We start from the raw sequence: 26,608 nt of genomic DNA on the forward strand, positions 1-26,608 counted from the left end.
AGTGGCTTCCTCTGGCCCTGCTCCAGCAGGTCCGTGTCTCTCCTGCGCTGAGGACTCCAAAGCTGGTCTCAGCACTGCAGGTGGGATCTACACCATAGAGTCAGAATCCCCTCCCTCAACCTGCTGGCCACCTTCTTCAGGATATAGTTTGCTTTTTTTTATGGTTTACCTAATAAAATAGGAGCATAAAGCAACAGGCTCTGTTTCTCACAGGCAGCCTGAAAAGAAACATCCTAGGCTGACACTTAGGAACACAGAGAGGGTTTCAGGTGGATGTCAAACAATACATTTTGCAGTAAGGTGGATTAAGGTTTTTACGTTTTTCCAGCCCAAAAATTCTTTTTTTTTTTTTTCTTGTAGTTGTGAAACATATCTGAGTGATCTTAACCTAAAACCTGTAAAAAAATCTAGATATAGGTCACTGTTCTCAGTTTGTTTGATCCAAAGATTTAATAGACCAAGGACTTGTAATTATTTTTTGACAAAATTATTCTGTTGGGTTTTATAAATTGTTTTAGCCAAGCTGCTTCCTGGGTATCACCTACTTGTAATTATGCAAGACAGAATTGTTCTAAGATATAAGGGAGAAGAGAAGGCTCCAGGGAGACCTAATAGCAGCGTTCCAGTACCTGAAGAGGGCTCTAAGATGGCTGCAGAGGGACTGTTTGCAAATGTCTGCAGGGATAGGATGAGGGGCCATGGTTTGAAATGAGAACAGATTAGGTTGGATGTTAGGAACAAGTTCTGCACCGTGAGGGTAGTGGAACACTGCACCAGGTTGCCCAGGGAGGCAGTTGAAGCCCCATCCCCAGAGATCTGAGCAATATTATCTAGTGGAGGATGTCCCTGCTGACTGCAGGGGGGTTGGACTGGATGACCTTCGGAGCTCTGTGATTCTAGGATGCTGTATATATTATTTAATCTGAAGACTAATGAAACACTAACAATACAATTAAGTGCTTGGTAAGCATAAAAGAATTTTGTTTCTCAAGCAGATAAAGTAACTTTATTCAATGTTAGTCATACAAACCAGGGGTCAAACAGAAGCATCAGTGCACTGAGATACAAACAAGAATTCCCACATTAAATAAATATAAATATTAGATAATTTTTCTGATAGTTTTTATAGACATGCAGTTTGTGCTTGCTCCAGCAAATAGGTGCAGATATTATTTTTCCTTCTTCTTACTCTGTTCCTCTTTCCATTTCTCCAGGTAGCACCTAAGAATGTTGTTTAGCTGCTGCTCACACTGGCTTACATGTTGTAATCCATTTTCCCATCCTGGAAGCAGCAATAAGAGCAGGATTAATTACATCTCTCTTTTCAGCATTCACCAGGTAATTAGCCTGTGGTGATGTGAACATCTATTCCCCAAGCTGATCCAATGGCTGCAGTGGTTCTGCTTGGAAAATCATTCTTCAGAGTTCAACCTTGATGTCAACCAAGCAGGTAAATAAAATAATGACTCTTCTGGTCCCTATTCTTGCAGATTCATTATCAGTTGCTTCAGAGACTGCATGCTCCCTTTTTGTAGTATCAGCTAAGGTAAGGCTCTAGCCCCTTCAAAAGGGGCTGTGCCCCTCTGGAAAGGAGCCTCACTGGGTACCCTGGGGAGTTGGGTTCAGCCAGAGTTTATTGAATGCACTTTAGAGTTTTGGACACTTCCATTTCTCACCTCTCTAGCTCAAATAAATCTCCACAGAAGATTTGATACCGAAATGTAACTAATAGAAGGAGATAGGAACTGTCCCATTTCCCAGGGACTCACTCAAGTGCAATGAAGGGGGAAACTATGGCCTCTCAGCCCAAAGTATGTGCACCACAGAGAGAAGAGAGATTCACAGAACCAAGGGGGTGTTCAGGCATTTTAAACAGCTCCTAGCAATGCTGCAAGGGGTGGAGACAGGCAGCGTAAGGCAGCAAGAGAAGAAAATGAAGTCCCATTACTGGCTAACAAATGCCCTTTGGGTATAAAACCAGTTTGCAGATAAATTGCAAACGTGCAACTCACACACATGCAAAGCCTTGCATTTGCCTTTATTTTATATGTAATAAATGTGCTGTTTTCACAGAATCACAGACTGGTGGAGGTTGGAAGTGACCTCTGGAGATCATCCGGTCCAACCCCCCTGCTACAACAGGGTCACACAAAGCAGGTTGCCCAGGATCACAATGTCCAGGTTGGTTTGCAATCTCTCCAGAGAAGAAGACTCTACAACCTCTCTGGGTAGCCTGCTCCAGGGCTCCAGCACTCTCACAGCAAAAATGACTCTCCTTATGTTTAGGTGGAACTTTCTGAGTTCCAGTCTGTGCCTGTTGCCGGGCAGCACTGCTAAGTGTGGTACCATCCTCGTGCTCCCTGCCCTTTAGCTACTGATCACCACTGGGAAGATCTCCTCTCAGGCTGCTCTTCTCCAGCCTAAACAGCCCCAGGACTCTCAGCCTTTTCTCCTCACAGAGATGCTCCAGTTCCTTCAGCATCTTTGTAGCCTCTGCTGGACTCTCTCCAGTAGTTCCCTGTCTCTCTTGAACTGGAAAGCCCAGAACTTGACCCAGCACTCCAGCTGTGGACTCAGGGGCAGGAGAACCTTCCTTATGGTACCTAACGTGTGTACTATATAATGACACACTACCTACAATATATAGCAGGTAAACACCATAAACTGTTACAGATAGTTTAAAATGAGCTGCACACTTTCAAAAGCAGAAGCAAGCAAAAGCTTACCTTTGCAGTGATGAATTACTCTTCTCCACAGGCTGTTCCTGCTCAGGCAGGCCAGATGCCCAAGGATCAGCAGGTGCCTCTTTGCTCTGGTCAGCGCGACGTTCATTCTCCTCTCCGAGTCTATGAAGCCCATCTGCCTGCTCCTTACACATGACAGAATGATGACCTCCTTCTCAGCCCCCTGGAATGCATCCACCGTGGACACCTGGACAGCTTTCAGTTCAAAAGCCTCAGAGTGTGCCCCATGAAGCACAGCCTGGATCTGCAGACAAAGGAATGTGGATGGTGAGGAGTTGTGCTCCTAGCAAAGACACTCACCAGCCTGCATCCACACACGATGTGAAGGGATAAATGGAGCCTACCTTTAGAAGAAACAACTACCTTTAAGAGAAGTGGTTTACTGATGGTACACTACACAAACCTTATACATCTGTGACTTGTAAAGGGTGATCACACCGACTGCAGACCCCTGGATCCCACTTGCAATCAGTGACTGGATGAGCTTGACTGTGAAATGAACTTCTGCCATGTTATAAAAGCTGTTGTCTCTTTCCATCTGGGAACAGGGAAGAAGAATTCCAGTTTAACCCTCGCAAACAGAAACAGAATGGAGGTCAAACTACAATACTGACTTTTTAGGTAAAAAATGTTAAAAAACTTACTTGCTCAACCCCGTTGACACTATAAAAACACAGTGTTGGAAGCCAGTGCAATAAAGGGCTTCTCTCCTTCTCAGAAACACCATCTATCAGCTCTCCTCCATAGAACAGCTCGTTGGCTATGGCACTGATGGCAGGGTGGCATCGGTACTGTGTCCGAAGAAGTACTGGCTTATGTCCCTAAGGGATTGGGATACAGAAAGGGTGACAGGAAAAAGAGTTACTAAATATTTTGCAATGCCAGCTAGTTAAAAAAAAAACCAAACAAACCAACCAAAAACCAAACAGGAGAAAGTGGAAACAATTCCTGCTGGCTTAACCTTCATGCATTCACTCAACAGGGGTTAGATCGAATACTGCAGCCCTTGGTTCTTCTGCCTGGATTGGACAGAAGGCAAAACCCGGGGCTGGTTTTCACATTTGTTATGCTTACAAATTGTGATGGTTTGAAACTGTCTTTTTAATTTTTCCTTGCAAAGTTGAGAACAGAGAAAGTGAAAGAATGTAAATAAGTCACTATTGGGTGTAAGAAAGCAAAATAACAATTGTTCTAAACACTTCCATTGGATAGATAGAAATGTTTAAGAACTATTACCCAAAACAAAGTAGGCACTCTGCACATTCTGCGTTCGGCAGTGGGGGCAGTTGCTGGGCTGTCTGGCTGCTGTTTCTTCTTCTCTTCTGGCTGAAGATAACACACTGACCTTGGCAGCTAAGTTAACAACTTTCTGCTTAACCAACTCTGCTTCTCTGCCCAGGGGGGTCTGGGGGGGAAGCTCCTGGGAGAGGGAGGCCCCTTTGGGAGGGTCCCCTTGGGGGGAAGCAAAGGGAGATCGATTGTGCTTTTTCTGTTGATTGTATATATTTGTGAATGTTGTGAATTTTGTATATTTGTACATATTCATTGCATTTCATTGTAGATTTTAGACTCTGCTTTGTAAATACAGCTTTTCATTTGCTTCCAGACTGGGCTAGCCTGGTTATTGTTGGTGGGGGGGGAATTTCAGCTCACACCGACACACAAATCTCCATGCACTGTGAAAATGACATTTACAGAGAAATGCACTAGAATCTGCTGAATCAAACCCCAGGCTGAGGCACTGATCCTCTGCCATCCAAACCAGAGCTCCCTACAATTTCACCCTCAAGACGTGGTCAGTAGTGCTCACCATTAAGCAAAGCCGGTCAAAGAGAGTCTGCTCCAACCCCTTTTCATGAACACTCTCGGACCCTTGAATAGTTGGTGGTAACTGCTTAGGGTCTCCAACAAGGACTAGCTTCTCACACTGGAACCTAAAGCAGAATGTTAAAAAATAGGAAAAAAAAAAAGGTTCTAAAAAGTGTGTCAGACTATTCATAACAACAGAGCCCTGGAGCAGGCTGCCCAGAGAGGTTGTGGAGTCTCCCTTCTCTGGAGAGATCTGGACTTTGAGATCCTGGGCAACCCGCTGTGTGGGTGACCTTGCTTTAGCAGGAGGGTTGGACTGGATGATCTCCTTCCAACCCCCACCATGCTGGGATTCTCATTCTGTGAATGTGTGTGCTGTGTTTATATATCAGAGGTTGCTGCTTTCCATCAGGCTCCCTTCCCCATCACCCTCTTTCCACAATTAAAATAATGTGGTTGCTCAGGAAAGCCACCTAAAGGAAATGGTAACTCCAGGAAGGCACCCAAGAGCAGACCTCAGTTTAAAATGACTCTTCTTGCTTTCTTAAGGTGATACCTTGGAGTTCATGTTCTTAAAAAGATATACAAATTTAGCAATTCTTTGAGGCTGTGGCACTGCTAACTGAAGTTCTTTGCTGGAACACAAGAGGAAGTCTGTACCTTGCAATAGGAAGGAGAGAAGCAGGTTCAGTCATCTGGCTGCACTCATCCAGCATCACTACAGGAAACTTCAGAGTGTTCAGGCATGGGAATGGGCAGGCAGCACAGGTCACTCCAACCACTTTTACCTTGGTTATTAGCAAGGGGAAAATGGGTAGAGAAGTTGTGCAGATCGGGTAGCAGTTAATCCCTGTGCAGTATGTCACCATAGCTCCAGCAGTAGAATACACTCAAGTTGATTCTTAGTTCTGCTGCATCCTGTTTTGTACTCACTGAGTATCAAAAAATTGTATTCCAAATTCTAGTAAAAGGCACAGAGATGGATCCACTTTTACCGTTTCTTACTCTTGGGCTGTTTCTGTGTTAGAATAATTCACAGATTCATGTGTGACCAGATCTGGTCTGGTAGAGAGAGAGAGAGAGCTGAGATTACACGACCTTCCAAAACTTTCTGAGCCCCAGCAGCAAAAGTGGCAGCAATGACCACTGGGAACAAGCACAAGAAGCAAATTGCTCAGATCTGCTTTGTTGTAGTTGCTTGACTACAAGCTGGGACTTTTTTTGAGTCTAGGACTGAGGAGAAGAGGCAAATAACTGGCAAGACCAAAAACCAAGAAGATATTTCTACAGGAAAGGTAATACCTACTGAAAAGTTACTTTTCCTGGCAGTTGATACTCGGTGCTGGGATAGATTTAGCTCAGTCCTTGTGCTTTACTTTCATGACTATATAAATTTTAGTGTGAAGGTGTCAGCACAGACAAGCTGTGCTCAGGATGCTTTTGCTGAGCCTTATGGATAAGATACAGCAAATCCCCACCCTCCATCCCATCAATCTTGACTGTACCTGTTGCAGTATAGCTTTATTGGTCCCCAGTTTATGTTGCTCGATACTCTTCTTTACATAGATTTTCTCAGCTGGAGTTAAATCTTCTTTCAAGAGAGCAAGAAGCTCTTTCAGCTGCTCACTGTCATTTCCTGAGCCAGCATGCAAACTTCAAAAAGATTTTATAACATGATTGACAATAATCATGCTTTCAGGGTTTGGTGAACACCCAATATAGGTAAATTACCTTACTGTATACACAACAGTGTCCTAACTTATCCCAAATCCAGCTGACATAGACCTGGATGTTTTAAAACAGACCTCTATGCCACCACCTCAGACCTTACCACCCCACCAGAGACATACATGGAGTAAATGTCTTCTCCAAGTACACAGCTGGTGTCAGAGCAGAAGAACTGAGAAGTTTTTAAGTCTTTGACCATTTTACATCCTTGGTATGTGCAAGGAATGGAAATCTCATCTTTGTTAATCTTGAACTTTACTTTGTTCTCTCAAACTGTGTTGATAATACCATGTAGATTGCTTGCTTTTAAGGGAAGGACAAACCTCAGAGCACTACAGCAAAGATAACTTGGGGAAGTAGTCCTGAATTCATGAGTTGTTAACTATCAACTCTCTGAACATTAAATTTATGGTTATTTCCTCCTAGTTCTTACCACCATAGCACATTTTGAATTACTTCCAAACAGTAGTTTTACAGCCTACATACCACCATCAATCTTAGAACTGCTTCAGATCCCTCCAAGAGGAAGATTCCTACCTGTGAGGAAGGATTGCTTTGGTGATTTTCCTAATGCTTCCCACTCTGATAAAATCCTCAAATCCAAGATCAAGGAGACTTCAAAGAAAGAGAGAAATGCTGATAAACATTACAGATATATAAGTAAGAAATTTTGAAGCATTCAAAAGTGGTTCTAAAATGCTTTAGTGGTTAACCAGATGAAGTAACTTGGGCCACACAATCCAAGTAAATCAAATGGCCTCATGATTTGTCTCATAAATGCTTAATGCCTTTATGGTTTTCCTCTCCTAAGCACTCTTCCACTTTTACTTTCCCTTCCTTCCTTTCTTTTACTTCTTTCCTTCCTTTTACTTTCTCTGCCTTCATTCCAAACTGAGTTTATTTCATGTTGGCTTCATGCTGAAGCTCCTCAAGTCTGACTCTTTGCCTCAGCCTCTCTCTCCATCCTTCCTTGCCCTGTTAATATTCCCTGGAAATACCAACACAATTATCTTTACCAGAGAAGTGCCTTTTTTTTCTTGGAACAGCCTGTAAAAATCTCAGCACCCTACCCCAGCAGTATCCTGTCAACAGCAACATTAGTGGAAGAAGCAATCAGAAGTTTCCATGGAGTTGGCCTTGGACCCTGTGTAGCTTCACTTCTTTCAAAGAGCTGCACTAGGAACAAGATGACCACAGACAGCAGATAGCTCTTGCCAGCTCCAAACACACCTGGTATTTTGGAGGAAAAAGATAAAGGAGAGAATTTTCTAGAAGGTACAGTTTTTATCCATTGCTATGACTTGAATTTATCTTATGAAATAATATGTGGTTCCTGTAAAACACTGCACATACTTGCTTCAGCAGCTCCAGGTGTCCAGGAGCAATCAGTTGCCTTACACTACCTGCAATAAGTTCACCAAAAGAACTAAAGAGGGGAAGCTGAAGTGTTTTTGATACATGCAGTAGCTAAGGAGGCTCATCAACACAGAACATAAATATCTGCATGCACATCCCTCATACCATGTCCCTAGGTACAGAATAAGGAATTAGAGAGGTGAAACAAAGATAGAAGGAAGCATAAACCAGCAAGGATTGACGTGTAGTAGGAAAAAAAATATATGATAACTCAGCAAAGCTGATATGTGGCAAAAAGTGAGTTTAGTGTGAAAAGAAGTAAGCAGGAAACACTAAATAACTCTGATCTTTGTACAGCTCTTGCTAGGAAAGAACTCTATGCTTATGGAAAATCCTGCAGAAGGCAGATGCAAGCTTTAAGGATCCAAAGCTCTGAGCTGGTAGAAGGGATGCTGGAATGGATGCTAGGATGGATGGTATCTTATCAATGCTTATCAATGTCTGAGGGGGCAGGTGTCAAGAGGATGGGTTGGACTCTTCTCAGTGCTGCCCAGTGACGGGACAAGGGGTGACAGGCACAAACTAGAACACAGGAAATTCCACCTAAACATAAGGAGAAACTGCTTTGCAGTGAAGGTGGTGGAGCCCTGGAACAGGCTGCCCAGAGAGGTTATGGAGTCTTCCTTCTCTGGAGAGATTCCAAATCCACCTGGCCACTGTGATCCTGGGCAAGCTGCTGTGGGTGACCCTGCTGTAGCAGGGGGATTGGACTGGATGATCTCCAGGGTCCCTTCCAACCCCCACCATGATGAGATTCTGGGATAATGTCAAGGTCATCATTTGCACTACATTTGAAAAGTCAGCATTTACCTAGACATAAGAATCTCTCTGGAAGTCTGGAACTGTCTTAAAGAAACAAGTCTAGTTCATCACTTTGATTAGCATTTGTACACAGAGACAGTAGCACCAAATGTCACAATTATTTGCTACATACCACGTATGATTGTGACAGGGAGGGTCTGATGTTCTTCCCCTGAATTGCTGTTTTCACAAGAGGTCATCATCTGAGCTATCTGAATCAGTGATGCAGCTTGATCAGGGTTCAATGAGAACATCTGGATCATCTTTGTAGCTAGTTCCAGTGCCTCTTCAGTGCTGACAGGTCCAGACTTCATGGTGTGTTTCAGGCTGATGGCAGGTGGAATGAACTTTCTTTTGTTGACTCTCTTGGTAGCATTTTCAGAACCAAAATCCCTAAGGAAAATACAATGGTCAGAAGCAGGTGTGTAATTTGGGTCTCATGGCTCTGATACTGTTACTCAGCTAACACTGACATGCTGAGGCTTTATGATTAACAATTGACACAAAAGTAGCTGCACCATGACATATTGCTGCCCTTGAGTACTTACAGAATCACAGAATGCTTTGAATTGGAAGGGACTTTAAAGATCATCTAGTTCCAACCCCTGTCATGGGTAGGGACATCTCCTACTAGACCAGGTTGCTCAAGGCTTCATCCAACCTGGCTTTGAACACTTCCAGGCTTGGAATCTCCACAAATTCTCTGGACAACTTGTTCCAGTGCTTCACCACCCTCATGGGGAAAAATTTCTTCCTAATGTCCCATCTAAATTAAGCTTCTTCCAGTTTGAAACCATCACCCCTCATCTTGTCACTAAATGCAGTCCCTCTCCATTTCTCCTATAGCCCTCTTCAAATACTGGAAGGCTGCTCTAAGGTCTCCTTTCTGCCAAGCAACTCTAAAATGGATAAGGAAAAATAGTTCCCCTGAACCCTTGTGAAGCATCTACCTTAACTTTATGCTGATCAGTCAGTAACTGTACATCAGTCTGAGGGCACAGTAATGCCCAGTGTCAGTCTCTGGGTTGTAAAAGATGGGCTGCAGGTAAGTTTTAACAAAAAACCCCAAATCTTTACAATCAAGTTAAAAGTTACCCAACCAATATAATTTCATTTTCAGAAAAATGAAAAGTGCATTGTCAACAGTTCATTCCTTCTTGCTGATTTTGATTTTTTTTCTTACTGTCCTGTTTGGTTGGGATAGAATCCCAGGCCAGCCACAGGCTGCAGGCCATTAGCAGTTTGGAGTCAGCCAGGGCAGCTGACAGGAGTTGACTAAAGGTGTGTCCCAGACCATGAGCATCACTCACAATATAAAAGGGGAAGTCTGCTGAAGATGGGACTCTTCCTGACCCTGTTTTTCTTCCTTCTTCTCCTAAGGACTGCTTTCCTGTTGTGGCTGCTGTATGTTCACTGGGGCGAGTACCACTTTATATACCTTACACAGGTATTGGGCTCAGTTTGGCTGCTTCATTAAATCCATTTTCATTGCAACCTCTGGGCCTTCACTCCCTTCCCTGATCCTTCTTCTCTGCTGGGCAGGAGTCACTGGGTGATGGAGCAACTCCAAGCTAAATGGAGATGCTCACCTAACTTTACAACAGGGCAAATTCAGTAGTGGTTTTGTTTGTTTTTTAGCTCCCTCCTATTGTCATGCTGCTGCACCACTGCAACAGTAACTTACATTTTTAGTAGATATGGTGTTAGTGGTAATGAAGATGGATTGAAGTGCTCCTCCATGTTTCTTAGAGATGTCAGCTCACCACTAGCATTACAAACCAGCAAGGCATGAACACAGGCTGAAAAGGCCACAAAAAACATAAAATGAGTCAAAAAATGAAGGTAGACAAAAGTTCAGCTAGATAAATGAATTACAAAGTGCCACAAGAGAAATTAGAACAGTTGTTTCCCCCCACAGGTCTGAATGATTTGGTGTAGAACTCACTGTTTGATTTCCAGTTTGAGGGGCTGTAGCCTTTCAGGGGTAGCAATTCCACTTCACTGTTGGAGGATGGGCCAAAGAAAGCAGTATTTGCAATGAAAGTATCAAGGGGATCAAAGATCAGAGTCTTTGAAATGACCCAAATATCATCTGTCAAAAAAAACATAGTTCTCATAAGCTTCTTTACTGCTGTCTTTAAGAAAATGAAGCTGGACAAAACAGCTCAGCATTTACTAGGCTGCAAATGAAATGTGGAATTAGGGGATGTTAAAGCCTCAGTAAGAGTTCAGTTCTAAAAGGGATAAATATTTTACCCTTCTAGTACTTACAGTCTGAAATTGATGGTAAAGTAAAGCTTTCTCCATAGATTTTTCTCCTTAGATCACAAATTCAAGCTTTAAAAAGGTACAACATGGCACAGACAAATCCTTCTGATGCTAAAGATTTGCTTACCTTTGCTATAGAGAGAAGAATGCTCCTTCCTGCTTAGTTTGAGGTATAATTTAGGTTTGGAATCCTCAAATTCAGGTGTGTTCATAAATTTCTTGAATTTACAATACCTTTGGGTTTGAGTTTCAAAGGCTTTCCTGTTAAATTGCAATTGTAACAAAAAGTATGTGAACAATTTGCATTCACCAGCAAAAAGAAGCAAGTTCCACAGACTGAACCAAATTACAGAGCACAGATCACACTGGTTGTTTATAACCTTACATTACCAAACTTTTAGATGTATTTATCTTGATAGTAACTACTTCTTTTGTATTCAGCCATCAATTATTCAGCATTGTCTCCCTTACAGTAAGGCAGCACATGAAAATTAGAATCACTAAGAGAATAAAATTCTCTTAGGAAAGATTAAATGAGCAGGGATTCAAATGCAACAATCTCAAGAGATTTCATAAAGCAAGGGATCAAGTTGTGGCTGCTGCATCACAAGGAGTGTGGCTGGCAGGTCCGGTGCACTTTGCTCCAGTGACACCTCACCTGGAGTACTGCATCCAGCTTTGGGGCCCTCAACACAAGGAGGACATGGACCTGATGGAGCAGGTCCAGAGGAGGGCCATGAAAATGATCAGAAGCACCTCTGCTACAAGGACAGAGTGAGGGAGCTGGGGTTGTTCAGCCTGGAGAAGAGAAGGCTTCTCTTAGAGCAGCCTTCCAGTACCTAAAGGGGGCTACAAGAAGGCTGCAGAGGGACTGTTTCCAAAGGCCTGCAGTGACAGGACAAGGGCCAATGGTTTGAAATGAGAGAAGAGCAGATTTCCATTGGATGTGAGGAACAAGTTCTGCACCATGAGGGTGGTGGAACACTGCAACAGGTTGCCCAGGAAGATAGCTTTGGCCCAGTCCCTGGACATGTTCAAGGTGAGGCTTGAGTAGGCTGTGAGCAACCTGATCTAGTGGAGGATGTCCCTGCTGACTGCAGGGGGGTTGGACTGGATGACCTTTGGCAGTCCCTTCCAACCCAAACCATCCTTTGACTCTAAGCAGTTTTGATTCTTGAAGAGTGCTGACCTGAAATACCACTGCTGTGAATTTTATTCCTTCAGTAATTTGGCTTTTACATTTTCTACACACAACCTCTTTACATGTACTTGGTGCAAGTGCCTGTTAAATGCTGCTGGAATCTCTACAAACCCTGCAATTCACACAGCACTTGAGGAAATTGCACAGTGCTTCAGAATACCTCACCAAAAGCTGGCATCCCTCATAGAGAGAGATCTGTTGACTTCTAAGGTATGTCCCAATGCTTTTTATATCATGAAGCACTGCAGCTGGTCTGGATTTTGTCTGTGTGGGGTTCACATCTTCTATCCACTTGAAAAACGAGCACTGCTCAGCTTTGGGGGCATCACAGGCATAGAACAAACGACCCTAGGGAAGGGAGGGGAGAAGGAAACCCAAAAGACCATTAGCACAGTAAAACAAAGTCAAGCACTGGAGCAGTGCTTGCTGCTATAGAAATAATCAGAGAAATCCTTCATAGAATCAGAATGGTAGGGGTTGGAAGGGACTTCTGGAAATCATCCAGTCCAACCCCCCTGCCAGAGCAGGATCACCTAGGGCAGGTCATAGGAACATATCCAGGTGGGTTTTGAAAGTATCCAGAGAAGGAGACTCCACAATCTCTCTGGGAAGCCTGCTCCAGGGTTCCAGCATCCTCACAGTGAGAAAGTTTTTCCACTTGTGTTTTTTAGCCCAATACAGTGACAACACAAATGCATTTCCAGAGCTTTCAGCTTCTGCAGCCAGTGTGTGTAACTATTTTTTACAGAAATCCCCTATAATCTAGTCAAATTTTAATTTGGGTCTTTCTCTCTACATACATAAAGCTGTTTGTGTGGACAAAACTGTAACATCAACAAAACACCCCTGTCTGTGGCTGAGAGATGCAACTAGATGATCTTTCAGGTCCCTTCCAACACCATTCTGTAAACAGTTCTGGACACTAAAACTGATTTTTAAAAGTGATCCCTAACACATCACTTTAACCATCAATTGTAAATCATACAGAATTGACCTGGAACTCCAACAGCCCAAACCTGTAAAGAAACAAGGAAGAAACAGCACCTTGTTTTGACCTTCTTTTTTGACCATCACCACCTTAGCAAGTTGCTTGTGATTGCAGAGTGGAACACAGCTTTCTTTGCTCTCACTTTGCCCCTCTTTTGGTGAAATGTAGAATGATATATCCACTTTGGAGAGAGCATTGTGTAATCTTTGTGATGACTCAAAGAGCATGACGTTTAATTGCTCTTGATATTAAAAAAAAGAATAAAAAGAATAATTAGTACAGCCTTCATGGTTTCACACATACACAGCATTCAAACAAATGTGTTTTCATTTGAATCTTTCAATCCCAAATCTGAATCAAAATTTCCTGAGTCTTAAAAGCCATGTAACCTGCAAAGTTCTCTCATTGCCCCTGCAATTAATTTGTTCTCACTGCCTTACTGTCATTCAAAACACAGTAGGTACAGGACTCCAAATGATCCAAACACTGAACTGTAAACATGAAACACCCAAAAAAGGTTAAACAGGAATCTAAAGACTGGGAAAGAAGCAGAAGGTTACATAGCTGAACAGCAGTGTACTGGTCTGCTGGTTTGTCTGTGCAGTTTTGGCTCCAGATTGATTATATTTCAGTACATAAATCCAAACCAAAACACGGAGTTGTTCCAAGAGATGATGTTGATGTTTTCTCTCTCACCCTGCTTTGTGAGGCTCCAGAAATCCCCTGTTGAAAAATGCCAGCAGCTTGCAGAGCATGGAGTTAGACATACCTGTCAGAGCTGCTTTAAAAATCTGCTTGTAGTGAAAGTGAGACTGAAACACAGTTGGTATGGAAATCTGTCTTCTGGGAAGATTGGTGTGTTTTACTTTGTCCACAGGAGGAAAAGATAACTCAGAAATTGTTATGGCCTAAAAAAAGAGGAAAAAAAAAAAAACAAACATTAAAACTTGAGTGAGACCAATTTTGTAAATGCCCACTGTAGAGATATGACAAGCTTGTCAATTTTTCTTCCCCCTTTTTTTTTCTCTCATATACTGTGCTCTCAAGAAGTACAATAAGTACAAGAAAAAAAAATAATTCAAGACCTCATTCTGCAACCAGAAGTTTAAGGATGACTGTCAATGGAGAATCAGTTTTCTCAAAGCAAAATACAACTTGCTTTCACCCTAAATGTTTGCAGACTTTGTTAACCCTAAGTACAGGAACAAGTATTTGTACATTCCTAGAATGGTTTGGGTTGGAAAGGACCTTGAATATCATTCAGTTCCAACTCCCCTGCCATAGGCAGGGACACCTCCCACCAGCCCATGTTGCTCAAGGCCTCATCCAGCCTGGCCTTGAACACCTCCAGGGAGGGGGCATCCACAGCCTCTCCTGGGCAACCTGTTCCAGTGTCTCACCACCTTCCCTGGAAAGAATTTCTACCTAATCTCCAGTCTAAATCTCCCCTCCTCAAGCTTCAATTCATTGCCCCTTGTTCTGTCCACTACAAGCCCTTGTCAAAAGTCCCTCCCCAGCTTTCTTGCAGCCCCCTTCAGGGACTGGAAGCTGTTCAAAGGTCTCTCTGCAGCCTTCTCTTCTGCAGCATCAACTCTCTCAGCCTGTCCCCCATAGGGGAGGTTCTCCAACCCTCTGATCATCTTTGTGGCCTCCTCTGGACTCACTCCAGCAGCTCCATGTCCCTCTTATGCTGGGGCACCAGAACAAGAATAAAATTAAGTATATTTGGAGCTATAGGATAGACCTTGGACTGTCATTTAGGATGTACCATGAAGTTAAAAATCTGTCCCTTGACAGCAATAAATAAAACCCCACCTCTTTCAAAGGCTTTAGAATGAATTAAGCAACTCAGAATCATGTTGTCAGATGTGTGCTTGTTAAAATGATGCTGTTTTCACAGTTAAGAAAAACACTTATTGGAAACACCTTCTTACCAATTATACATGACAAAATAGCCCAGAAGTTTTAATTTCACCTTCCTACCATCAACATCCAGATTAAAAATCCAAACCTGGCACTGTGTGCACCAAAGAATTACCTTTACAAAGGGTGACTGACAGCACTTAAAAAAAAAAATACATTAGCAGCTGCTGCTCTGGAGCTGAGGCTTTTGTGTCACTACGTATGTAGAAACATTTCACCCAATCGTGCTGATAATATCTTGCAGGAAATCAGATAAATGCAGTTACTTTGCCCAGAAAAATGGGTTTCTGTCACTTACAACTGTATTTGCTTGAACAGTTACACACCTGGCTGTCTCCTGTTACAGTGTGGCAGCTCAGATGACTTAACACCTTTTGTGTTGCTTCAGCCAAAGGTGTCCGATTTAAGTGCAGAGAAAGTGACTTCCTCTCTGAAATCAAATCCTGGTTGCTGGCATTTGGACAGCATTTGCCAGGCATGCTCTTTGCTGGCAGTAGAGCACTTTTCTTTGCAGTACAGCTGTCTTCTGTGTCACCCAGCAGCATTCCAAGGACATTCTCAGCACAGATGTCATCAGTCACTTCCTTGTCATTGCTGTTCTGCATTATCAAGTCACACTGAGCACTGTTTTGATACTTCAGCCACTTGCTTTGTCTGTGTTGTGGAGTCATGTTAGGGAACACTGGTTGTACAGATTCCCTTTGTCCATCTTCTGTATACTCTCCAAACACAGAGGTTTCATAATTTCTGTCCTCGGGGCCAAAAGCATTGACAGGAAATACCATTGACTCCTTGCCTAAATGGGCTGCTGAAGAACCAAAAGATTGCTGGACCTCCTTGTCAACTGGATAAACTGCATCAGGAATCTTCTCAGTGGCAGGAAGAGTGACAAATGGACTTCTTGTTTTAACCATGGATTTGACTCTTGAGAGGTTACATTCCTCTGGGTAGCTGGATTTCTTCTGTGCTGTAGGGCAAATACACCTTACAGGCCACTTGTAGCACTTATGGATGGCACATTAATGTCAGATGTACAAAAAACTAAGAGAAGGAAAGAATTCCAAGTTCTTCCTGCCCCATCTTCTAATTGGCCTGTGCATACTGCATTTCCACTCAACATGAGGGATTTCAACTGTGATTCTTTTAACACTTGGATCTATATATTCAGAACAGGTAGAAATTAAACATTTTTGTGGTTTGGAGGTCATTAATCTGATATTCTTGGTAGGTCAGTGACAGCTGCCAGCTGGAAAACAAATAGCTTAACATTTGCTGCTTATTCCCCAAAAGATCATTCCCAAAACTGTGTAAATTAATAATAACCAATGTAGATAAACAGGCTTCTAGTGTCACAAGCAGCTTTGGACTAAATTCACAGCCAATAACAAAGGACAGTCATGGATAGGTGTCAGCTGGACAGGGGTCAGAGCACAGCTGAGTAGGGGGAAGACAACTATAAAGAACATAACTTTAAGCATTATTGTGGAATAGAATCCTAGCTTACAGCCTTTTTTCCCCCTCAAACTAGAGGCTGATTTTTTTCTTTATAAAATTAAATCAACCTTCTGAAGTCTCTTTCAGAAGAATATAAAGGGCAGGAGGCATGGAATTCAGGACTAATTCAGATGATTTGGAAGACTTCAAAATGAAAGCAAAACATCCCCTTGTAAAAAAATGTGACAAGCACAAATCCAACTCTACTTCCCCAGACAGAGCTCAGTGTATTTCAGTGCCCAGGGAACTGTCTGTTGTACTGCAGCTCACTGTGCTTCAAAAACCCTCACAGACTTCAAAGGGAAAATACTGTAAAGTGCATTTATAAATTTCTTACTGAAATACATTTCTGTAAGTTCTGGGTCACTTGGCAAGATTGCATCTAACAGGGGTTCCTGGATGTCTCCAGTAGTTTCTTTACTTCCTGAAGCTGGAGAAATTGTAGAGTATGGATCAAGTGATGAAGTCAGTTCTGCTGATGGAACGATCTACAGATGAAGAATTAACATATGAAATGAATGACTGGAAAAAAAAATTTATTATAGGGGTTTTTGGTGACTATTTTATTATAGGGGTTTTTGGTGACTATTGGTTTGGGTTGGAAGGGACCTTGAAGATCATCCAGCCCCAACACCCCCTGCCATGGGCAGGGACACCTTCTACTAGCCCAGGTTGTTCAAGGCCTTATCCAGCCTGGCCTTGAACACCTGCAGTGAGGGGGCATCCACAACCTCCCTGGGCAACCTGTCTCTGGGCCTCACCACCCTCTCTGTCAAGAATTTCTTGTCTAAGAGTTAAGAGAAAAGTTTCAAAACTAAGAAATTGCTGCCATGAGACACAAGGAATAAAGGCCCAAAGACCTGGAAGCCAGAGGCAATCCACACCTTGTCAGGTTCCCACGAAGTCCACTGCCTTTCTCTCCACTCAGAACATGCAGGTGAGCCTGATACTGCCCATGGTGGAACTTCAGAACACATGTTCAATGGCAGTGCTAGGAGAAACACACCATGGGCACAAGTCATACAGGATGACAATTGTGAGGTGAATCACTGCCATTCTACTTTTACTTCTACTCACGGGACTGATCTAGGCCTGGCTCTTCAATAGTGTTTGACTTCTGAAAAGTCTCTTCTCTGATGAAGCTGGTGGTATCCCCATGGAGACTTCTGGAGCAGCCTGCAGACTTTAACAAAAAAGGATAAGGAAAATCTTGTTAGAAATAGACCTGTTAATCCTCTATAAAGATACTATCTTTGTGTAAATCTTATTGCTAAATCTTATTTCCAAATAGAATTCTTCAGGATCTCAAGCCCATTCTGGAAGTAAAAAAAAAAAAAAAAAATTCCTTCATATTTAAATACTGACAGAGGTACTGCATTAGGAAAAAAATAATTGTATATCATGTTTCTTTGCATCCAGGAGGAACAGAGGTCAAGAGAGGGGATTCTGCCCCTTAACTCTGCTCTGGTAAGACCCCACCTCAAATACTATGTCCAGTTCTGGTGTCCCCAGCATGAGAATGACACAGAGCTGCTGGAGTTAGTCCAGAGGAGGCCACAAAGTTGATCCAATGGCTGGAGCACCTCTGCTGTGAGGACAGGATGAGGGAGCTGGGGGTGTGCAGCCTGGAGAAGTGAAGACTCCAGGGGCACCTTAGAGCTGTCTTCCAATACCTGAAGGGGATCCTACAGGAAGGCTGGAGAGGGACTTTTCATAAGGGTGTCTAGAGACAGGACAAGGGGGAATGGTTTAAAGTAGGTTCAGACTGGATCTTAGGAAGAAGTTCTTCAATGTGAGGGTGGTGAGACTCTGGAACAGGCTGCCTAGTGAGGCTGTGGCTGCCTCCTCCCTGGGGGTGTTCAAGGCCAGGCTGGATGAGGCCTTGAGCAGCTGAGTCTAGTTGAGAGGTGTCCCAGCCCATGGCAGGGAGGTTGCAGTAGCTATCTTTAAGGACCCTTCCAACCTGAGCCATTCTATGATAATAAAAGAAAGAAATTTTTAACCCTTGCTTTGGAACTCTCTAACAGCTATATATAAAAAAATGCAAATCCAGGTGAGGTGACTATTTTACTACTACAGGAAACAATCATCATAAACCCCTCTGCAGCTTTTCTCTGGAAGAAATCTCTCACACATCAGGACCATTTTTTGAAGTGAAACTGATGAAAGGGAAATAAAACCAGTGGCATCTTGCAAATGCACAGCCCTGTGACAAAGATGAATAACAGTAATTGTCTAACTGCAAAGTTCTAACCACAAAGCACTATGTGATTTTTTTTTTTTAAATAAAATTGTAGCATTCTAGAAATCAATTCTGCATTTACAGGATACTTTCTTCACTAAGGTTGGTAAGAATGACTTGGAAAATAAAATTGTTTTACCTGTCTGAAGTCAGAAAAGACAGAATTGCTTGAAAACAGGGGTGACAAAAACGTCTCAGCTGCAAACTCTGTATTGTCAGGGTACTGCTGCCATCCTGGCTGTGAGCAGGGAGCTCTCAACATGACCTCACTAGCTGCTGATCCTTTTACTTTGTGCCCTTGAAATGCAACAGGCTACACAATATACTGCAATTATTAACTGGTCTGGAACTATTTTACAGTCAGCAGAGATACTTTTCAAACATACAACAAAAATAATCTCTTGGAAACTGCAGGAGAAAGAAATATTTATGCTTTTCTCTTTCTTTTTATTAGCAGCAAATAAAAGTTTTTGTACAAATCTCTCTCAAGACAGAATTAATCTGATGTCATATCTTTAATCTTCTTCTTTACTGTCAAATTGGGAGTTTAAAACCCTCAGTGGAAAACATCCCCCAGGCAAATGTACTAAGAAGTGATGAGAAACCAATTATGAGACTGGTTAAATATTTATTAGGACTTTTTGTAATATATTGGATGAGGGCTTGAGCCACCTGAGCTAGTGCGAAGTGTCCCTGCCCATGGCAGGGGGGTTGGAACTGGACAATCTTTAAGGTCCCTTCCAACCCAAACCCATTCTGTGATTGCAAATAATAAACCATTGAACTGAAATATAAGAAACTCTGTTCTTTACACTTCAGTTCCCTAGAAATAGTACCATTGGTTGGCAGTTAGATGTCCCAGGGTTTCTTTGGGCTGCTGCTACTGGTAGAATACATTCCTCTGTCTTCTGTAATAAATTATCCATGCAGTTGGGCTGCATAGAAAAGTACCAAAAAGCTAATTAGTCTAACAATTCAACCATTTAGAGTGAAAAGTTAAGCTGTAGCTGTTATTTATACAAAAGCAAGCATTTAAAAATACAGCCCTTTTTTGGGAGGCCAGAACAATCCATAGCAGCATAAGAAACTGATTGCTTTTCAAATGGGAGAGGGCAAAAAGAATAATGTAAAATCTTTCTTTCACTTTGAACTATTAATAGCATTGGGGGGAAAAAAATCCAATGTGAAGCATCAAGCATGAACAGATTTGCCAGAGGATTTCAGCCCAAGTGCTACAACTCCTAGGAAAGCCATGCATTCAAAAAGGTAGTGAAAGAAAAAGTAGATGGTAAAAGGTGGAGTAGGGAAGCAGCAGACATACTAATGTGATATTAAACATAACTAAAGATTACAATTGGCATTAGATTTCTTGTCATATATTAGCCCCCTCTGAACAGGTATTGGCAATAGGGTCTGGGAGAGGACATCTGTTTACCATCAGCCTCTTAGCTGATGCCTCTAAGCAATTCCTAGCTGAACCCCTAACAGTTTCATAAATCAAGAATTTTATTCAAGAAGCCTTGTGGAAAATGAATTTATCATCTTGTAAAGACAGACATAGGTAGTCAAAACTGGATTACCAGAAGGCCAGAAGAATCAAAGTAGGAACAGGAAGAAGCCTCTACACTTTCTGAGTAAGGCATTTCTGTAAACTGTTCTACAGCTACAAGAGATAGAAAAGCATAATAAGTTACAGTACTTTTTACATGGAAACATCTGAATATTTACTGGGCTTGCACCCTTTACCCATGCAAATAACTGCACAGTCAGAATTTAGCTGAACTAAAGCAAAGACACAGACTTGGAGCTTTAAACACTAAAAATGGCTATGAGAGAGCCTTCAGAATCTATCACTCCACAAGTATGATTGCTGGATATGAACTGCCCAGCAGGAGAGGAGCACAGGAATCAAAGAAGTGCAGAATTCACTTTAAAATGGAAGCTGACCTAACCTTCATCTTTCACAAGGGGTTCAAGTATCTCTTTAAAAGTCTCTGCTTCATGTAATGTGCTACTACTGTCCTCCATCTTTTGTAAGCTTTCTAATGCTGTGCTGTGTTCAGTCAAAGCTCTTATCAGAGCAATGTTGTTTACCAAACTGGGGAGCTCTGGTGAATTTTCAGCCATCGCTGTGCACTTCAGATAATCCATTCCTATTCTTTCACCATTGCAAGCTTCATGAAAGGCATTTGTGCTCTCTACATGTCCAAACTTGGTTTCACCTATTGCTGTTTCCTTTGGAGAGAAGTGGCCTTTTCCTAAAGGATAGATAGAACTTCTGGGAATGAGAGGGTGTTCCTCATCTGAAATAACAATTACCTTTTGATGGTCTTCTGGAAAATACTGGAGTGAGTCACAGCCAGGATCTGATTTTTGTGACAGGGCCAGCAAAGGACTGTCTGGTTTAATGTCATCACTCTTAGTACCCCACAAATGTCCTAAATCAGCATCTGAGGATTTCATACATCCAAGCTGTGTAACATCTTCTTTGGTCCTTTTGGCCATTGCAGAAATTACTTTGCTGGTAGAAATACATGAAATATTTTCACTTTTCTCAAGCATGCTGGCTTTAGGGTGACATTCGTTAACATTTGAGTCACCAGGGAAAGGATCTGAGTGCTTGCTTTTTACCCAGGACATGCCATTAATGGTATGGGCTGCATAGCCATCAAAATCCCTCTTACTGTTTGTGCCTTCAATCCTTAACTGATTTTCATTCATCTCTTTTACATTGTGTGCATCACCCAAAAGCTCCCCTTCAATTCTGGTCTGGTTTGCAGAGTCTTCTGCAGTTCTTCCTGCATCTCTGCTGTTGCTGTCACAAAGCTGAGATGGTTTATCCCCTGTGCACTGATTTCCATCATTCTCTCCATCAAGTGTTGAACATTTGACTTCATTTTTACTGTGTGTCACTACTTCACAGCAAGAATTAAGTCCCAATGCAGCATTTTGTACCACATCTTCTCCCTTTAGGCAATCCGGATGTTGTGAAAGTCTGTCTCCTTCAGTGACCTTATCCACATCTCTTTCACACAAGTCTTGATTGTCTGTGTCATTAAAATCAAAAGCCTCCACTAGATTAAAGCTAACCTCCATCACCTCTTCACCTGGGCCACAGTCTTTGTCATGTGCACTGAATTCCTCCTTTACAACTCCCATTTCAGTCACTGTTCTGTCCACAGAGAGCTCCAGGTCGTTGGGCACTGTTTCTGAATTTTGGCTTGACTGAAGCTCACTTTGCAACTTCACAGATGAATCCTCCTGAAGACCACCAGTCTCCCTGTATCTGGAGAGATTTGTTTCAAAGGTGATTGGACTTGATGACCATGAAACATCCCCTGAGGATGGGACAAACTGACTGTCCCTCATTGTGACAGTCATGGTGGATTCAGGTACGAAGCAACTACTGGCACTGCAGGAATCTTGTAATTCTTGACTTAAATTATTTGTGTTTTGGTCATGTCTCTGTCCTGTAAATTCTTTACCCCAAGGTTGTTCAGCTGAGTTTAGAAGCATTTCAGCATTCCATTCCTTTTTACCATGTACAGTTCCCTTTGTAAAAGGCAAGTGCTGACTGTTTTGAGTGAGTCTTTCGGCAGGGTCACCTGTAAAAGCAGGTGGGGTTGTGCTTTTTTGATCATATAAAATGTCTGCCTTTTCTGATGCCTGAAACCTAGGAAGACACTCTGAGACTTGAGATGTTGGCTGCTCTCTGCATCCTTGTGTCGGTTTAGCCTTCAGAAGAGCTATGATCTGTGCTGTGCTTCTGATGTTGTGTGACACTGCCCTGTGACCAGCTGTCTGACCACTGGATTGGGTGTGCCCAGTGATTAGAGGAGATTCTGGCTTCCCAATGGACTGACCAGGGTTTTGCTTCTCCATCTCCTCACATTTGTCAAGAAATGGAGCTGAAAGCAGCGAGGAGAGAGACACGTGCTCCCTGCCATTAGCCATGCACACATCTTCATGGAAGCTTGCAGGAAGATTTGCATCTTCATCCTTCTTGCAAATTGTAGAAAATAATGGAGAGGAGACATAAAAAGTGGATGGCAAAGTACCCTGACACTGCTTTGGTAAAGCAAATGTTGTTAGGCTTTCTCCATCTTCCATTGTTGACATCTTCTTTTCAACTTGCCGTGGCCCTTGGAAGCCCTAGAAGAGAATTGATCAGCTTCACATTTTGTAACCAAATAGTGAAAAGAGGACACGCTCCATAAACCATATTCTGATCAAGCAGCACCTGACCATTCCACAGACTACAAAAATAATCTCAAGCCCTTGTGATTTGCATTGCAGACACAGAAATATCAATTTTGCCAAACCAACCAGATTTAGTAAACTCCAGGAAAAACAGCTACCAACAACATATTTTAGCTTATGGTTCCAAAAAAACAATCAACCAACAAGACATTATCTAGTTAGCAATCATTAAAAGATGTGCCTTTTGTGTTTTAAAGTGCATGTTAACACCAGACAGAGCTTTTGAAACAAGGACATACTGTAAACTTCCTTTTCAAGCCGACAGAGAGATGTCTTGGAGGCAGTACAGCAGGTTTCACATCATTTCTATCCACTGCTGGAGTTTCAGCTCTTCTTGGCTGATCTTCAAAAGGTTTTTCATTCACTTTTAGTGCTTCAACTGTGATCAAATATCGTTCACTTTCTAAGCTATCTCCAGCATTCAGCTAGAAAAGAGAGCAGCAGTTTGTACACAGTGGTGCAACAAAAGAAACAAGAAGTCTTCTAAATACTTCAATGTCAAAATATCTGAGATTTAGACTCAGTATATATCACAGCTGCCAAATAAATACTTCAAACAGACTATAAAGCACTAGCACTAAGCTTCAAGTTGTGCTCTAATACTCTGCTTTTACCCAAAAGGGATAAAATTCCATAAAACTTCTACATCAGTTCTGGACTTGTCAATAAATAAAAGCTAGCTTTGCTTTCCATTTTTTACATTGCAGCAGATCCTCATATCCACAATAAGAAAAATTACTTTATTTTTTCTACTTTCATATCCATAAGAAGTAAAAAACCAAACTTTGTAACCAATTTGAAATGCTTCCTGAAACATGAACTACAATCAAGCATAACAAAATTAACTTCCAACAAAATATACCTGAGAACTGATAAAAATACTCTCCAAGCATTGTCCTTTATCATCAAACAAGATAGCCTGAAATGAAAAAAAAAAATAAATTAATGGATTTTACCTCACAGATCAACTAGACTGCCACTGACAGTTCCAGCAGCAGGTGATATTAAATCCAGAGGTTAATTTAAATCCAAATTTAAGTTAAATCCAAGTAGTTCACCTTATTTCTACCAGTTCTAATCCTCAGAATTCCATCTTGCCACGTTTTTGATTTTTTCATTTTTTGGTGAGTGTATAATACCTGTTGTAAATGTGAAAAAAATGTAAGAACAAGAAGAAGAAAGAAAATAATTAAATAATAAGCAGCTATAGTATCTTTTAATTTATTTCTACTTGCACACAGCATTAAATATTACTTACAGTAAATTCTTGAGAATCCATTATTTGGGCAAACAGTTGTCCAACAGCTTACTTAACAAATATTCACATCTTCAGACAGCCTGAGAGACAGGGAAATATTTAAAACCCACTACAGCTGTGAAGGAAACATACTGACAAAAGAGAGATATCACTTCCCTTTTTTGTTTTTTCTTTCCCTCCAAAGAAAAGAGCTACATGCAAGACAGTGTCAAAGCAGTAGGGTATAGCTGATAGGGAGGCACTGTGAAGAGAAACCTTGAAAGTAATCTAATTTAAAAAATGCTTAAAAATGGCTTCTTTTTTTTTTTTTAATAGATGTCAACATATTTTCTAACTTGCACAGGAATTGATCCTCAACATGAGAAACTTCTTTACAGTGAGGGTGACAGAGCCCTGGAACAGGCTGCCCAGGGGGGTTGTGGAGTCTCCTTCTCTGGAGACTTTCCAAACCCACCTGGATGCATTCCTGTGCAGACTACCCTAAGTGATCCTGCTCTGGCAGGGGGCTTGGACCTGATGATCTCTTGAGGTTCTTTCCAACCTCTGATATACTGTGATACTGTGAATTAATTTAAACAAATGGCTGGCAGCTCTGAAAACACCATAGCTCATATGGCTATTCAGAATTAACAAGTTACCCTAAACATGTTTATTTGAAGGAAAAAAAAAAAATCATTGACAGAATGATTTTGTGCAAGCTTATTGAGTCCAGACTTGCCCATGCATGTTTATGTTAAAGATAACTAACTCTCAAAACCAGTTACCCATGAAGTGAAGCCTCTTTACTTAGCTAAAATTAGATCACAGTAACTTTTAAAATAGCTTTTGATGATGATGAAACCAGGAGCAAATCATCATAAAAGCAACAGCACTGCAATGAAAATGATCACAAGAGACAAGGTAACACTGTCAGCTGTGTTATACTGTGGATTAAGATTAAGATACTGTGAGAAAGAGTTTTGTCCTTCTTGTGCTGTGACAGAATCCCAGGCTAGCCTTGGGCTGTTAGCAGTCTGGAGTCAGCCAGGGCAGCTGAGCAGCTGACAGGTGCAGCCCAGACCACGAACGCTGCACTACAAAAGGGGGAAGTTTGCTGAGAACGGGGCTGAGCTTTATGCTTGCATTGGTATTAGGATTTCTGCTTCACCAAATCCATTTTCATTTCAGCCCACGAGTCTCTTCTTTTCCTGATCCTCCTTCTCGGCGCGGGAGGGTCACTGGGGGACAGACCAACTGCTCTAGTAACTGACACAGGGTAAACGTAGGCAAGTTTATATTAAGACAGGAGAGAGATTCCCACTTTCTTACAGCTGCCACCATCTTGGCCGTGCCCGGGTGTTCACTAAGGTGCAAAACCTCGAAAATGGATACCCTTGAAAGACGCCGAATCGCTCCTTCAGCTACTAAACGCGGCGTTATCAGTGCAAACCTCTGCTCTTAACAGAGAGTGCCGAGGGAGCAGGGATGCGCAGGAGCACTGCCGGCACACGCTCCCATGAATCTATTAAAGGCTTCTTCCCCACACAGGTCCTTCAGCACCGCGGCGCTTGAGCCACGGCCGCCTCCCCGGGGGCTACTATAGCGGGCAGGTCCTGACGCCCCCCGGCACCGGCTACCCGCTGTCAGCCACACCCCCCTCCCCGGAGGCGCTGTCTCTCCGGCTGAAGGGGCCCCGCGGACGCCGCGGCCCTACCCACCGTGTGCCGGGGGTGGCGCAGGGGGCTGACGGCGGCTCCGCGTTCCCCTCCCGCTTTCCAAACTTTCCCGCCGCCGTCGCTGCCCGCCTGACGTCAGAGCGCGCCGCCGCCCGCAGGAAGTCACGTGTCCCGGCGGCCAGGGGCGCGCGGCTCGGGGCTGCGCTGCGCAGGCGCGTGCGGCGCCGCGGGGCTTTCCTCCCTGAGGGGGTCGCGCGTCGCGCCGGGACTGACGACGACAAACAACGACAACGGCGTCGGGGCCGGGGAAGAGGGAGCAGGGCCCGCTGTCGGACGGCTCAGCCTGGTGTCCCCGTGGTGACGTCGCCTAGCTGAGTTCCCCTTCCTCTCCCCTCAGGCGGTCGCGGCGCGAAGGTGAGCGGCGAGAGGCGCGGGAGCACAGCCGGTTGAGGCGACGGCGGTTGTGGCGGCGACGCCGCCGCAGGCAGGGGGCGCTGCTGTTCCCTCCGTGCTCTTGCGGCCGCCTTTAGTGCCGTGCGCATGCGCCCTGCGGCGCCGATTGGGCTGAGGGGCTGCGCGTGCCTGGCCCGCTCAGGCGGAGGGTGGGACCCAGTGACTCAGGGCAGTGCCGGTTCCCGCTTGTCGCCTACCGGTACAGCCGCTTAACCGTGTCCTAGCCTCGCTTCCGGTGACCTGTCCCTACCGTGCTCGGCTTCTGCCGGCCTTTCCCTCCCGGTGCTTCTCCCGACGAGTGTGGCCCCTTCCTGAGGGTTTCCAACCGCCGCTGCCCCTCGGCGTCCCCACAGGTCTCTGTAGTGGCT

The 26,608-nt window shown here is 43.2% G+C and overlaps 1 protein-coding gene across 1 annotated transcript; it reads right to left on the bottom strand.

The window, feature by feature from the left end:
* Positions 1-1,169: 1,169 nt before the first annotated feature.
* ZGRF1 (zinc finger GRF-type containing 1) lies at positions 1,170-24,153 on the bottom strand. The gene is made up of 28 exons (XM_054392387.1): positions 24,133-24,153; positions 23,933-24,013; positions 23,737-23,793; positions 23,114-23,299; positions 20,567-22,766; positions 20,195-20,277; positions 19,451-19,549; positions 18,754-18,927; positions 17,450-17,555; positions 17,257-17,363; positions 16,710-16,860; positions 15,205-15,845; positions 13,725-13,863; positions 13,012-13,196; positions 12,128-12,315; positions 10,894-11,027; positions 10,444-10,590; positions 10,183-10,297; positions 8,632-8,891; positions 7,352-7,511; positions 6,819-6,896; positions 6,059-6,206; positions 5,214-5,341; positions 4,555-4,678; positions 3,389-3,565; positions 3,148-3,282; positions 2,727-2,988; positions 1,170-1,282 (listed from the first exon to the last, which is right to left on the bottom strand). Exons 1-28 carry the CDS (start codon positions 24,151-24,153, stop codon positions 1,170-1,172), a joined length of 6,399 nt encoding a protein of 2,132 aa, XP_054248362.1.
* Positions 24,154-26,608: the final 2,455 nt, after the last annotated feature.

The sequence above is a fragment of the Indicator indicator genome, chromosome 25 (assembly GCF_027791375.1).
Source record: "Indicator indicator isolate 239-I01 chromosome 25, UM_Iind_1.1, whole genome shotgun sequence".
NCBI lineage: Eukaryota > Metazoa > Chordata > Aves > Piciformes > Indicatoridae > Indicator > Indicator indicator.

Coding starts and splice junctions, on each gene's coding strand:
- ZGRF1 (XM_054392387.1), bottom strand. CDS start 24,153: ATGGATTCTCAAGAATTTACT. Junction 23,300..23,736: donor GTATTTTTATCAGTTCTCAG/GTATATTTTGTT, acceptor TCTCTTTTCTAG/CTGAATGCTGGAGATAGCTT. Junction 12,316..13,011: donor AAAAAGAAGGTCAAAACAAG/GTGCTGTTTCTT, acceptor TCCCTTCCCTAG/GGTCGTTTGTTCTATGCCTG.